This window comes from Chelonoidis abingdonii, chromosome 8 (assembly GCF_003597395.2).
Source record: "Chelonoidis abingdonii isolate Lonesome George chromosome 8, CheloAbing_2.0, whole genome shotgun sequence".
Classification (NCBI taxonomy): domain Eukaryota; kingdom Metazoa; phylum Chordata; order Testudines; family Testudinidae; genus Chelonoidis; species Chelonoidis abingdonii.
This window is the reverse complement of record NC_133776.1, coordinates 45,163,279-45,178,347: the sequence shown is the minus strand read 5'-3', so window position 1 is coordinate 45,178,347 and position 15,069 is coordinate 45,163,279. Positions and strand designations below refer to the sequence as shown.

Sequence of the window (15,069 nt, the reverse complement as noted above, 5' to 3'; positions counted from 1 at the left end):
TCTCCCATGCCATCAACACTGCAGTATGGAAAGGCAATGGAACCATTCTGGTTCAGTTGCTTCCAGGGCGCAGGCTGTATAGGGGGACATTCCATGGAGGAGGGGTTTGGTGATAAGGTGGGGAGTTGTCAATGTATTTGTTACTATGTTGGGGACAAAGGGGGCCCTTAGCAATACTCATCTCCCTAGGATGTAGCAAACACAGCAGAGCAGCTAGACAACCACTCCTGCCAAACCATGGGTTGGGGGATGGATTCCTTTTACTCTAGCCCTTCTTAGGCCTTGTTTTCATTAGGTAATAAGGGGTTTTATCACCAAGTTTTAGCTACTATGTGGTAATTAACACATGGTTAAATCCTAGTGTGGACACAGCTGTTGTAGTTTTAACATGAGGGCCATCCTAAGGAAGGTGTGAATTGACCTTATTCATGTCATTTTAGCAGAACTGTGCAGCCACTCTGTGTTCACAAGCATGGAATGAGCACAATTGCCTCTCTCTTTCCTCCTCCTCCCAAATTTTCTCTCTGCTTGGTGCAGTAATTAATTAAGTAGTAAACCTATGACTTATACATCACTACCTGCCCCCACGGGATCTCCTTATGAGCTATCTATTCTATGAAGGTTGCAGAGATGCCTAGTTTTAAGGCTGGCCAGGCTACCGAACATCATGTTCTCTCAAAATGCACTCTTCTAAGAGTGTGCTGTTCATCTTCCCCTGTTTTCCCAAAGCTGTAAAGTCCTTTGGTATTCTTGAAAGATTTCAGTTATGTATGTACATACATAAATACAAAGTCTCAAAATAATATCTTAGCAAATGTAAAATGATGTGTTGATTTCTACTGTTTTCATTTCTAACAAAAGCATACTATTTAAATTTTAATAGGAAAAATGTATTTTCCAATAATAAACCATTATTGATTTCTAAAGTAGCTGTATTCAAATGTCTGTCTTTCCTATATCAGAGCTGGTAATGGAACCAAGAGCCATATAATTTGGATGAGCTACAAAAAGACAACAAAATATGTCACCTTGTTTTCATTCTTACCGAGAGATTTTTTTCAAACTTCTGGATTTGTCATTCTTTGAAGCTTTCAGAGGCAGAGAACTGGAATAGGCCGGGGAGAATAAGCATCAATCAGAAGAGGTTGGGGGTGGGGGAGAAGCAGGAATTCAGGCAAATGAGGGAAAGAAATGAGAAACAAAGAAAAAAGTAAAAATTATTTGAAAGAAAAGGTCACCAAGCACATGCATAGGATTATCTCAGAAAACAAATGAGGAAAACTATCATGAGATTTTCCAAAGTATAAATACAATCAAAAATATGTCAATGCATTACTGAAAAACATCACAGGTTGGTGGTTGAAGAGATTTTCCTAAGATAGCTTCAAACAAAAATTACAATTACAAATACAGCAAAAACAACAACATGCTAAAAATAAATTCTATGGACTTGAAATCTACCATATTCATATACAGAATGAATGAGTTGTGAATACAGGTCAGCTGTCATGTATGTGAGAAAACAATAGGAAAATGGCTTTGAATGTGCACCACACAAAAGGGAGTACAAGTGGAAAGTCTTTGTTTTTCAGGGTAATGAGCAATTTGTTTAATCTCTTCATGGTTATGCAAGTACAGATTTTTGTGCTGTTCAGTTCTGGGACTCAACCACTGTTAGCATTCAATGAGACAGGTTCATGTGCATAAGAAGAACCTTCCAAAGTAGAAAAGCCAGATCACAGGATCATGCCAGAGGAAACAGCTCAAATAGATTGCTCTAGGAAAGCCCTCATTTCCACAAGATAATGGCTCTTTTAGCAGTCCAGATTCAAGCAAACATATGTGTTTTGTGGTGATGGCATCCTGAGCTGTATAGAAACATTTGGCTTAATATTTCTCGTATGGGGAGCATGATTATGCTCTCATTTACACCAGAATAAATCAGGAGTTGTCAATGTGAGAGCAGTCTCTGGATGGCTAATCTCCCCTCAATACTTTTGCATAATGCAATGGCTTCGTTAGGAGCTATACATGCATGTAAAAGGCAACACAGACCCTTGTGCACTTTACATACCTAGTGAAGCTTTACTGAAGAAAATGGACTATATTTTCAACAGCACTGAGCAGCACAAAGCAGAAGTCAGAGAATTGGGGGAAAAGATGGCAGAGGAAGGCTGCTCTAAATTACTAAGGCTGCTAATGGCCCCAAAAAGCTATGGATTGTCAACATGCGGAGATGCCCTGATCACTTCCTCTTTAACCCACCATGCCCCCATGCTGACCACATGGAGGGATGGTGGCATGGGAGTACTGCTACGCCAGTTCCATGCTGTACCACTACAGGGTCCCCCTTGCACTGGGGTGATGCTCCTAGAGGGCCAGCTAAACACAAAGCAGACCTTAACGCTGGGGAACAACAATGGCCAATGGGGACTATGTGCATGGTCAGACAACCAACACTTGGTCTGAAATGTTTTGATCTTCTCCATAGCCATTTGCTTTGCAGTTGGCATTAACAATGTTTTTGTACTTCCTCTTTGATTAGATTTGAGCACCTACAGTTGGATCCAACAGATGCATTTAATTTAAATCAAATAGGTGGAATTGATTTCATTCATTTCTTAAGAAACTCAAAATTAGTTATTTTAATAAGAATAAAAGACCCTCAGGTCACAAAACAACAATGAAACCTTAACATAGTAAGATTTCAATTGCTGACTTCTCCAATCAGAGACCAAATGCCGTGTTTTATTTCTTTGCTAAGCAGAATATATTTCTATATTTGTAGGTAGATCTGTATCCAGTTTGTGTTTAGTGGAGTGAAAAATATATTACAGAACAGATATTAAAGGAGGGTATTTTGGCTTTGCCAAGTGTTCTGATCCAAGCCCGAAGAGTGTTTTGTGCTGAAATCAGTAATAAGATCCCAATTTACTGATCGAGATATATGCTGTTTGCATTCCTACATCATCATGGAGCTTCACTTTTCCTGACATTCCTGCTATACATCACAGTAACCTCCAGGTTAAAAATGACTACAACAGCAATGTTGCCAGTTTCAGTTAATCTCTGAAGAGTGTTGTGCAATTAAAAAAAAGGTAATTAAATCTATAAATCTTCATGATGTATTGTTGTAAATACATTCAGAGTTAGACATTTACTAAGACCATGCAGTATTTGTACAAATTTCAGTTATCGTGCATTGTCCCAAAGGAGACAGATTTAGCAGAATTAAGAAAAAAAGATGCAGGAACTGAATTTAGATGCAGATGAATTAGGGAATCTATTTTAGTGAGAGAGAAAGTTTAGCAAAACACAAACATGTTATATCAGGAAAGCACTTAGAACATGAGCTTAATTTTAAGTACATGAGTAGTCCCAGAGCTGCGCATGTGATTACAGATTTAATTCAGCAATGCTTCTCTATTCAGCATAGGACTTAGACATGTGCTTAACTCGAAACACATCTTTAAATCCATTGCACTCAAAGGGATTAAAACACGTGTTTATAGTAAGACACCTGCTGAAGTCCTGTGCTTAACTTTAGTATGTACTTGAAGAGGTTGCCAGATCAGGAATGGAGTATCAGCATTTTGGATTAGTTAACTGAGTAACATCTACTCTATCTTACAGTATACTGGCATCCCTCAGTAGGTTAATGGCACCGTCGCTCTTTACAGAGCATGGTGTATGCACTGATGAGTTCTTTGATGACTGCTGAGTCCGATGCGTGAGTGACAGTCCAGTCCACAGGTAGGGCACACCTATGCACTAGCAATGATCTGAATCCAAGCAACAGATTCTTTCCTCTTCTGTCCCTGGTCATCACAAAAGCTTGATCCAGTCTGCCTTGCTCCATCTACAAACTGATTCCAGCAAACAGAGCAGCATTCTGCATTCCTTTTCCAATCATCCTCACATACTAAGTGATCTTTGCAAGCATCCCAAAATCTGTGCAGTAGTCTGGGTCTCTTTCCAGTCCCTTTGCGAGCTTCAGAGTATAGCACACTCTTTGGGATCCAGTAATCCAGCATTCACTTGACATGTCCAAGCCTCCTTAGTTTTTTCTTACAAATCAAATGTTCCCACGAATGACATACCAGCCCAAATTAACATTTCCACATTTGTCACCCTTCTTATTCAAATAATTTTATGCAAGCATCTATATGAAAGCTGTTTAGTCTTATGGCATATTTGGTGTCAGTCATAAATACTGATTTTCACTTTAGTTGACAATTTGTTATTGTTCTAGGCTCTGTCTTGCAAAAGATCAAAGTTCTTGGATGCTTTGCTGATTCTACTAGTGAGCTCAGCATCAAGATCTACGCTGCTGGTAACAGTCGACCTAAAGTAGCAAAACTGGTAAATAACATCCAGATGAATACCATCTAAGGCAGGAGTCGGCAACCTTTCAGAAGTGGTGTGCTGAATCTTCATTTATTCACTCTAATTTAAAGTTTCAAGTGCCAGTAATACATTTTAATGTTTTTAGAAGATCTCCTTCTATAAGTCTATAATATATAACTAAACTATTGTTCTATGTAAGGTAAATAAGGCTTTTAAAATGTTTAAGAAGTTTCATTTAAAATTAAAATGCAGAGCTCCCCGGACAGATTGCCAGGACCCAGGCAGTGTGAGTGCCACTGAAAATCAGCTCGCGTGCCACCTTCGGCAGCCGTGCCATAGGTTGCCTACCCTGATCTAAGGTGATATCTAGAACTTGTTCTGAAGAGCCTTGATGCATGATATGCTTCTTCAAGCTTATTGATAGCCCAAAGATTTTGCATGACTCAGAGAACTTGGTAATAAGATGTTGTGGGGCATATAAACACTCTGAGCCACAAGGATGGCATCATGTGCAAACAGGTCCCTTATGATGATCTCCTTCACCTTCATCTTAGTTCTGACCCTTGCCATGTTAAACAAACCTTGATCATGTCTGGTGCTAAGATAGACACCCTCTTGAACATTACATAATGCATGTGGAAGCAGGAAAGAAAAGTAAATGTTAAACCTGGTAGAAGCCTGTATGCTACCCTGCTTCACTCTATTATTGATGTTAAACGAGTCCGATTTTTGGTTTTCATACATTACAGTTGCCTTCATGCCATTGTGTAAGGATTTTATTATGTAAGCTTCTCCAGAACACTGTAAAGCCCTGACCAACTAACCCTGTCAACGGCTTTTGTTAAATCTATAAAAGCCATCTACAGTGGAATACACTTATCTCTGCATTTTTCTTGCAGTTGTCTTACAGAGGAGACCATGTTTATGGTGGACCTTCCCAAACTGAAGCCAAACTGGCTCTCAGGAGAGATTCTCTCAGCTAAAGTTTGAAGTCTAGGTAAAAGAACACAGCTTAAGATTTTTCCCACAATGTTAAGAAGAGATATACCTCTGTGGCTATTACAATCACTTCTGGCTCCTTTAATTTTATAGAGAGTTGGATGAAACAAGCATCCTTAAAATCTTGCAGAACAGTCTCTTCCTTCCAATAGAGTAGCAGTACCTTGTGCAATCTTTGCAGCAAGTCTTTGCACATTTATAGATTTCAGCAGGTAAACAGTCAGATCCTGAAGCTTTGTGGTTAAGAATCTTTTTGATGCTTTATTCAAGTTCCTCTAGAGTAGGTTTGGCATCCAGCAAAGTCATAGCTTCAAACCCAGGCAATTTCACTCACACATGTTGGTCTGCTACAGTCTCCCTTGAGTATATCATTCCATAATGCTCAATCCACCTCTCCAGTTGCTTCCCTTTATCAGCTATGATATTGCCATCCAGATCTTTCAGTGGAGCTGTCTTGTTCTTTATTGGACTAATGGCCTTTCTGATGCCCTCATATAACCATCTACTGTCACCTGCATCAGCCGCCTGTTGGATGCTGTCACAGAGACCCAGCCAAAATTCTTGAGCACACCTCCTGGAAACTATTTGAATAACCTTATGAGCTTCTTTTAGGTTGTTGTGTGAATCAGTAGTATGAGTATAATTGTAGGTGATCAGGGCAGATCTTTTCCTCTCAACAGTATCTCCAAATGATCTATGAACCAGCTGACTTTTTTTTAGTATTCTTTCCAAAGTTCTTGATTGACACATTGTACATATATATCTTCAAAACTTTCCATGCATCTGATGCAGCTTCACTAGATACTCTATTAGAAAACCTCTCTTTGGACCACTAAGTCAAATCCGTATCAATAAAACTTGCTATTTTCACTTTGACATAGTATAAGTAGTGTGGCCTTTGTTAAAAGGTACTGTTTAGCCAGAAGTCTCATACTGTGGTATGTGATGTAATGTAGTTTGCTTTACTGGTCATAGGGAAACCCCAAGGAAGAGGAAGAGGCTGTGGGTGCATCTGCCTGCTGAGGCTTAGGTCATGGTGGAATTTAAAGCAAAAGAATCAATACAAAGAATGTGTGCAGGGTACAGGCTACACAGAATTGGTCCCTGTGGGAGGGAGAGAGAAGGAACAGGCCCTAGGCTGGGGTGGAGAGAGGGAAGAATCATGGAACAGCATGTGTTTGCATTAAGAGAGCCACAGCAGTGCAGAATCCCCACTGACCCTCTTCTCTCAACATGAACAAGTTATGGGGACAACCAATAAGCAACCTGTCATGGCTGATGAGCTAGGAAACTCTCTGTGTAGAGCATGAGAAGGGAGGAGCTAGAGACAGAACAAAGCAGAGAAAGTCACTCCCTGAACAAACAAAAGAAGATGGGGCATACAAAAACAAAAGAGAAGTTTATGGGGAAAGGGGAGTGGGAGGGGGAATATCCAGAGCTGGGGAAAGGGAACTTAAATTTAAGTGGTCACAGATTCTTTAAACAGCATAGCAAGGGATTTCACTGGCACACAAGAGGGCCATTTGGCGATCATAAAGCAGCACGGAGCGGATAGCCTGGGAGTTCCATGAAAAGGAAGATGGAACTGAGAAGGTCCTGTTCCCAACCAGATCCTACTAGAATGAGAATGGAAAGGCAGAGCAGCTAGGCTGATAAGTAACTGTCTCAGAGGAACAGAGGGGGGAAAAATGTTCACTCAATCCACTAGTCATTCATCATTTTATGGCCTGATTTTCAAAGGTGCTAAGCACTCTCAGCTCCCACTGAAGCGAGTGTGCAGTGCAGCATCTTTTGAAAATCATGATTCTGTATATGGCTCTGCATAGATAGACCCCTGTGGAGCTTACTACAGAATGGTGGGCTAGGCAAACAACTGTTAGATACTCACTCTCTATTTTTTTTTTTTTTTTAAATACAGGCTGTCTGAATAGGAGCTGTACCAGAGATCACTGTGATTCCCACAGTGTGTTGGGAAAAGAAACATGGTAAACTACATTAATTCTTGTCTTTGAACTCGGGATCATTCTGCAAAGGTTATGGGCCTGATCCACAGCTGATGTACACTGGTGGGTGTATCTCCATTGAATTCAGGATGAGTAGAATGGATAGTCTCATTTGCTGAGCAATAGACTGGGACTCGGGAGACCTGGATCCTATTCCTGGCTCAGCGAATCACTATATCTACCTAGTTCTTTAGTTTCCTTTCTGTAAAGTGGGGCTAATATTTCTCTACCTCCCAGAGTCTTGACAAAATCCACTAGTTACTATAATCTGCTATGAGGACCATGTTAGTACCTAAATACACAACTGAAAATCTTGCTCCTTGTATTCTAAATTCCCAGAAGTCATGGCACCACATAGTATTAATAATTAATTAATCCCATAATCTAGATTCTCCATAAGTTACGATATCTGCCTGTCTAAATATATTTTAACATAACTCACTGCACTTAGGATTTCATACATCAGTTATAAAATTTTATATTAGCTAAAATTGCTTTTTATTGATAACATATGCGATTAAATGACATATGAAGAATAGTAAGTCCATCACTGTATATTTCTTGATATTTATAGCTCTCCAGTTATTTCCCAAAGTAAAGCACAAATTTTACACGACCGTTTTCCCACAGGTCTTGGAAAGATGAAGTTCATCTCCCACATATTTACCAACACCAGCTCACACATTAACTCTAGTATGCTGGTTCTTCATCACACCTTTCTCACTACATTTCCATAAAACATCACATTAACCCGTGAAATGTAAGGATGTGCTCTGCTCAGTTGATGTTATGATGCATACACCAGCTTTTGGCAACATTTTATTAGTGGCATATTCATTTTATTATATTTGCTTTGGTATCTATACTACTAATCATCAAAAGCTGCTCTCTGGTTAATTAAAAGTCTCAGGGCCAGATCCTCAGCTGTATAAATTGGTGTGACTCCATTGCTCATTTACACCAGCTCAGGATCTGGCTCATAGTCAATTCTGCTAAAATGCAATTCTGAGTGAAGATAGTGAGATAGATCTCATTGGGGACAGAACCAGACCCGTACATTTAAAAAACAAATTCTGTTAACTGTATTTCAGTTTATACTTCAGATTATTACCACTGATTTTTTAAAGTCCAATTTACTTTTTACCAGCCATGCTATTTGCTTTTTTATATCTCATGCAGTTTGTACAATGAAAATCAATTAGCCCCAAACACCAGCACAAATTGTTCTGCTTTGGTTGCAAACTGCAGAAGAATGTGATAGATAAATACACTGTGGTCTCAAATTTTTTTTTATAAACAGTATATTTGGTTTTCAGAAAGTATGTAGAATTGGACAAGAATCAAAATAGATGTGGGTGCAAATCTTACAGCCTGAACTCATCTATGCAGACACCCAGGTGGAATAAAGCCAAACTCTGCTCTTAGTCACATCAGTGTAAATCCAGAGCCATCTCCACTAACTTCAGTGAAGTTATTCCAGATTTATACTGATGTAGCAGGATTTAATTTAGCCAGTAATAAGCAATTGGAATTCTTTTGTACACTGACAATGAAATTCACTTAAACGTACCCTGGGTAGGATCAGCTTCCCTAAGGCACAGATGGAAGAGACGCTCCACAGAGAGATGCACTCCCTTCTGTGGCACATCCTCCTTCCCCACCCAAACCCTAATCTAAGGTTCATGTGGAGGAGGGAGCGAAGACCAGGCAACTTGGGGGCAGGAGTGCATAGGCCGGGAGGGGCCAGAGAGGATGCCTACCACAAAATTCCCTCTCCCCACCACATAATTTAGGCACAAGAGAATCATGGTAGAGGAACACCTTAATAGCACAGCTTCTTTGTAGTTGCACTGACAGGTGGCCGGAAGGCTAGAGCCAATGTGGAGGCACAGGGCCTATGTGCAGATGGACCTGGCCTTGCTCTAATCCCTGAAAATTCACCAGAAGCTCACTGTCTAATCCACTGGGAGAGGCATGCCAAAATCTTTCCTCCATGGATGATCCATTCCAATATCAATAGTCCTTAAAGACCTGGAGCAAACAAACTCCTATAGGGTAATGTCCTGAAGTCACCCAGTTTTTACTCTGACCATGCTCCCATTGTTTACAGTAAGAGTTTGCCAAATTAAAGACTGAGTCAATACTGAGTAATGACATCAGGACTGGCCTGCAACAAATACTGTCAGGCTTCAACTGGAAAGCACTACAGGGACCAATTATTCCCTCAAATACATCTACGTAACTACCAGGAAAACTAGAGCCAGTGCTAGGCCTAAGCAGACTAAACAATTGCTTAGGCCTCCGAGCAGCTCAAGTGGGCCCCTTATTTGCTTTTTATTATGTGTTGTGGGGGGGAGCCCCCAAAAGATTCCTGTTTAGGACCCCCAATGGACTAGCACCGCCTCTGAGGAAAGCCTAGGGCTGTTGTGGGTGGATATCAGAAGACATAATTGGGTTTAAACACTCCCGTATGAGAAATAGTTAGTGCAAACTATGAGGAATAAGGTTTATTTCAATGCACTTAGAGATGTGTTTTACGTAGGGTTACCTCCTTTTATTGTTTAGATTAGCAGAGTGAGCCATCGTGAGGGCCTGTGTTTCAGACATGTCCTTTGCTTGCACTATATTATCTGGTGAAGGTTTTGCTTCTCTTTCTTGGGGCTGGCCACACACTTTGTCAACCTGTAACAAAGAGGGAGGGGAAAAAACAAATGTAATTCTGTTGTTTGAAGTAAAAAGAAGATTATAAATAGCACAGAAGCAAGTTTGTCCCTTTTCGCTGATGTGGTGTAAGAGGGAGTCTCTGCACCACACCACAAGAGGCTGTCCGAGGCAGAGTAAGGATGGATCCTTGCTTCTTGGGATCAAACCCCTGCACTACAGTGTTAATGTCAACAGGCATGGCATAGATGATTGCTACCAACAATTTACCAGCTATTAGGACATCATGCAGTGTCCCAACTATGTCACACCTGGAGATGGACTCCAAGAGTGAGCCTCAATCCCCTCTTCCCACATTACAATTTCACTTTACTTGGTGACCAACCTGAAGTGCAATGTGTTTGGACAGTGGGCATAAGGAAGCTGCCTAGCAGGAACTACACATTGGTGCAGGGCCTTTCCAAAAGACAGGGGCTGAAGAAAATGTTTCCACACCCACTTGTGTTTGCCTGGCAATCTGGCCAGTAGGTATAGGGTATATGGAGTAAGGTGGATCTCTGGGCTGTATCTAGAGGCTCAGACCCCTATCTGGAGGTTGAACAGGCTAGTTACAGAAGCTTTTCTAGCCTGTATCAGGAGGGTGGGATGGGGTAAAATTGGGGTCTTCAGACCTTACTGGGCTTTAAAACTTAAGGTGCAAAATTATGTAGGCTCTAGTCTGTAGCAGAAGGATGGGTGGAGGGACGGTTATACGTCTGGCCTGTATGAGATAGTAAGAAGTATATTGGTGTCTGTATTCGGAATTGCTGGTTGAACTGGAGGAGGATTGAGCCTCTAGCCCATACACAGGTGTTGTTTTACCAGTTAAGACACAGGAAGTAGGTGAGTCTAGTGATGCCTGTGGCCCACAAAGAAAATGAAGCTGGCATAGGGTGTGATACAGGGGTCAGAGTTAAGGATGGTAATGAATCTTCAATGAATTTCTTGACTTTTAAACATTTTGTTTCTTTTAACTGCTGCACAGTGTTCTGTTAACATAATTTTTAAGGGCGATATTTCCAATAGTAACTCAGTCTTAACTAAGGTTTGTCTGGGATTTATGGACAAATTTCCAAATCTGGCTACCTAAAGTTAGACAGCTAAATCCACATTTAGAGATTTAAGTAAAGGCAGCCTGACTTTTAGTGAGCCCTCACAGCTGTCACAGGTTCTCAGTGTAGTGTCTAGGATCTATCGGGCACTCGAGTTTCAAGGTTTTAGTCTGCATATATTTTTTTGTCCCTAGATTATTCCCTCCCAATTAAAATAGCCAACATCTAAATTTGACCCAAATTAAACTGCTTATTGTAAACTAGCTTCTTCCAGGAAGGAAGAGTCTGTTGGAATTGGAAACTATCACTTTAAGAGTGTAGAAGGGGAAGCCGGGGTAGATACTAGTCCTGCTTGCAAAGTGTGGTGCGTACAAGCGGACTCAGTCTGAAGAGAGCCAATTAAAGCAAGGTGGGGTGAGTTGTGTCTCTCTGCCTTAGGGAGCAGCCTGTTTTTCCCCTCTGTTTGGGGGTTCTTGTGCATTATTGTTTTGATTTCTAAGGAAAAAAGCAGTGTTAACTGTATTCTTCCAGCAAGAATATTTCTGTTTTTTAACTAACTTCTCTGTGTATATGCTGTGAACACAACACCATTGTATGCTAGGTGTCACAGCAGGACTAAACAAGTAGGAATCAGCAGGAGTAAATCTCTGTCGATAAAAATCAGTGCACGTTTCCTTAAGTAAAATAATCTTGGGGAATCACTCAGTTCCCAGGCCGACCCATAAACATTCACCTCTGCTCTTTTTCCAGCAGCCCTTCCGAAGAGGATTTTCCAAGGGGAGGGGAAAGTGAAGTTGGTGTTAACTCCTTGTGTACTGGGGTCCAAGTACTGCCCCTACATGTTATCGCACTAATATACTTCAATACTGTAGTACAGATAACTATTAATAATAGGGCAACAGCCCTCACTTTATAAGGTGAAAATTAGCATCTTTCAATATTTATTTATTTCTACAGTAAAAACTTTAAATATACATGAAAAGCAATACAGAAAAATCCATCATTCAGCATAGCATTTAATTTGGTATTGGGGGCCATTGCCTCTGTCTCCTTGCTTATGCCATTTGATTATATGGATTCCTGCTGTACTGTGCATTCTGCTGCACTTATAAAAACCCTGCTGAGCCATGTCTTTCTGCCACTTGCTGAGCATTCCTGAACATGGATAACTTCAGATATTCCATCTTTCATCTCTTCACAGCAGTGAGCTATGTCTCTCTCTCCTCAGCACAGGTACAGAACAGATAAATCCACCTCCATTTGCTCACTCCAGGACAGTTACTGCTACATAAGCTGAAGGGACACATTCAGTTGAGAAGTAGGCACACTGTAGATACTGAAAATGAACAGTTGGGAGGCCACATGCAAGATGCTGACCAACAGTGCTAGGAATACAAGTTACTGCCTGTTCTAGTGTAACATACTGCAGTGAATTTGTATTACGGCAATCTGATTTAAATGCACTGGATTAATCCTAACATTTCACATGGCAGCAGGAGGTGGAACCACGCACCTGGCTCAGCAGTGGCATATGCTTTGGCCTCATTGAATGTGGAGCATAGTTTTAAATATGCTCAAGGCAGAGCTTTGTGAATTAAATATTTTATTTCAGTCTCTTCCAAACCTTTGAGAGCACAAAAAATTAAAACCACATAATTGGAAACAAACCAAAAATCCCATTTAAACCTATAGGAGACTAGGCAGATGGGTGTAAAAGCAGCTAAGTCACATTCTGGCAAAGTGTTTCTTGCATCCTTTGCTCTGTATCTCAGGTCTCATACATTGCAAAATTCCAACATCCCAGTACAAGCAAACACGTCTCTAACTACACTACATCAGAAGAACTAGGAGACACTTCCTTTAAAAATTAGACCTGCCAAATCAAGTCATAGATTCAGAAATGTCATAGAATATTAGGGTTGGAAGGGACCTCAGGAGGTCATCTAGTCCAACCCCCTGCTCAAAGCAGGACCAATCCCCAGATTTTTTACCCCAGTTCCCCAAATGGCCCCCTCAGCGACTGAACTCACAACCCTGGGTTTAGCAGGCCAATGCTCAAACCACTGAGCTAGTTTCTACTGTGGATTAGTTTTAAGGTGGTTCTTAACTAATGAGCAGAATTAATCGGAAACTTGAAACTTTTCCTCTGTGAAATTTCAGTTGAAAAAAAATAATCTTTCTTTGAGGTTTTTTGGTTTGCTCCTGAGAAGTTTCAAACCCAAACAAGACCTTGTTTGTGCATCAACATTTCGAGAAACCAAACAAAAAATTTCACTTTGTTTTTACTTAAAATGTTTCCATTTCAAAAAATCAAAATGACTTTTTAAATCAAAGTGACATTTTTTTTCCAAAATTTCCTGAGGAAAAACTTAAATCATCACATTGAAGCCAATATTTTTTTGCCAAAATTAAAAAAAAAAAATCAGCTTTGTCAAAAAAGTATTTTTTGGCAGGAGAACTTTCCCATGAAATATTTTGAGCAACTCTACTACTGAGTTGATAGGTTGTGCAGTGAGATGGTAAATCTTACTGATAGTTTATTGGTTTGGGGTGAGGGGTTTATTCTCTCTCTCTCTCTCCCTCTCTCTCTCACATCACCACTCTGGCACCGAAGGGGAGGAATGTTACATAAATCAGCATATTACACAGCTCTTACCATGACTCCAAGTGGGACGAACAAGATGAGGAACATTATAATTATTTATAATTTGTATAACAGTAGTGCCTGGAGGCCTCAACTGAGATTGGGCTCCATTGTGTTAGGCACTGAATACACACAGAGTAGGAGACAGCCACTCCCCTGAAGAGTTTGCAACCTAAATAGATCAGATAGGCAAAAGGAAACAGGCACCAAGAGGTGAATGACTTGCTCAAGATCACACAGCAGGTTAGTGGCAGAACCAAGAAGAAAATCTTGGTCTTCAGTCCTGTGATTAATGTGCATAAGCCTTGTCAAGTAGTGTCAGGCTAAGTACTGTCAGGCCTCAAACTTCCAGAAGTTGTAAGAAGTGAGTACAGTAGAATCCTACAAGCATAAGCATAATCTATCTAGGAAGCTTTATAGACTAAGAAGGAAACTCTGTAAAGGTTGATACAGGTTTGCGGTTACTATGCTCTGCAACCAGACACCTCTTTAAGCTGAATCGAGCATATTTGAGTCTAGCAAATTTACCACTATTAGCCACATAGAGAAGAGCTGAGCTGAGCACCGGTTCACAGTTCATTAGTTCAAAACAACCGCAATTGCCACTCTGGAATATTTGGCCACTTTGATTGGTTGACCTGTTTTGAAGCACGACCAGCAAATACCGTATAAATAAGATGCAGAGGCGTGCGTGTGTGTGGACCTAAAAAAAATCACTCTTTGTCAGGCTCACATACACCCCCTGAACCAAAGGGACTTGCGCTTCACTGACAATTTGTGCCTGACCAGTGCAGGAAATGGTCAACTGAAAGGTAATGTATCTTTGGACGAATGCAAGTTGAGATATGAACTAAAACGGTCTGGTGATGCTGGAGCTGGTTAATCTTAAGTCTGTATTAAAGCTATAGGTTTAATCAATATATAGTAACTGTATATGTTTGTGCCTTGCTGGAAACAGGTACATCATTGGTAAAGTTAGTAGTTTATAAATCATAGTAGCTTTGCAAGCCGCTGTGCCTGTCTTCAGTATAAGTTACCATCAAGTTATCATAAAAGTCAATAAGAGTTTATAAATTGATTAGATAAAGTTATAAATAGGTTAAGGTTACTAAAATATAGTTAAACAATGTATTAGTATTGCATATGAACTTGTGTTGGTTGGGGATGGTTACAGTACACGTAAAGTCATTAGGCACATTGTCATTAGGCACATTCTGTCTGTGTTGCCTTTATAGTCATGAGTCATTAAAAACTTTTCTTGAGGAATAATTAGTTGTTAGTTTCTCTTTTGCGGACACTACTCAACCTCATTACATCTGTGTTG

At 40.3% G+C, this 15,069-nt stretch overlaps 1 protein-coding gene across 2 annotated transcripts in view; it reads right to left on the bottom strand.

Annotated features, from left to right (window-relative positions):
• The window catches only part of LOC116815952 (glypican-5-like), a 630,803-nt gene that overhangs the window by 388,532 nt on the left and 227,202 nt on the right, over positions 1-15,069 (bottom strand). Inside the window, exons 4-5 of one of the 2 annotated variants that reach the window (XM_075068568.1) lie at positions 9,898-10,031; positions 1,046-1,105 (exon numbers count right to left, since the gene is read on the bottom strand). In XM_075068568.1, the coding sequence (XP_074924669.1) occupies positions 1,046-1,105; positions 9,898-10,031 (194 nt within the window). The remainder of the gene's footprint in view (positions 1-1,045; positions 1,106-9,897; positions 10,032-15,069) is intronic. The other variant, XM_075068569.1, reaches the window with a different exon arrangement.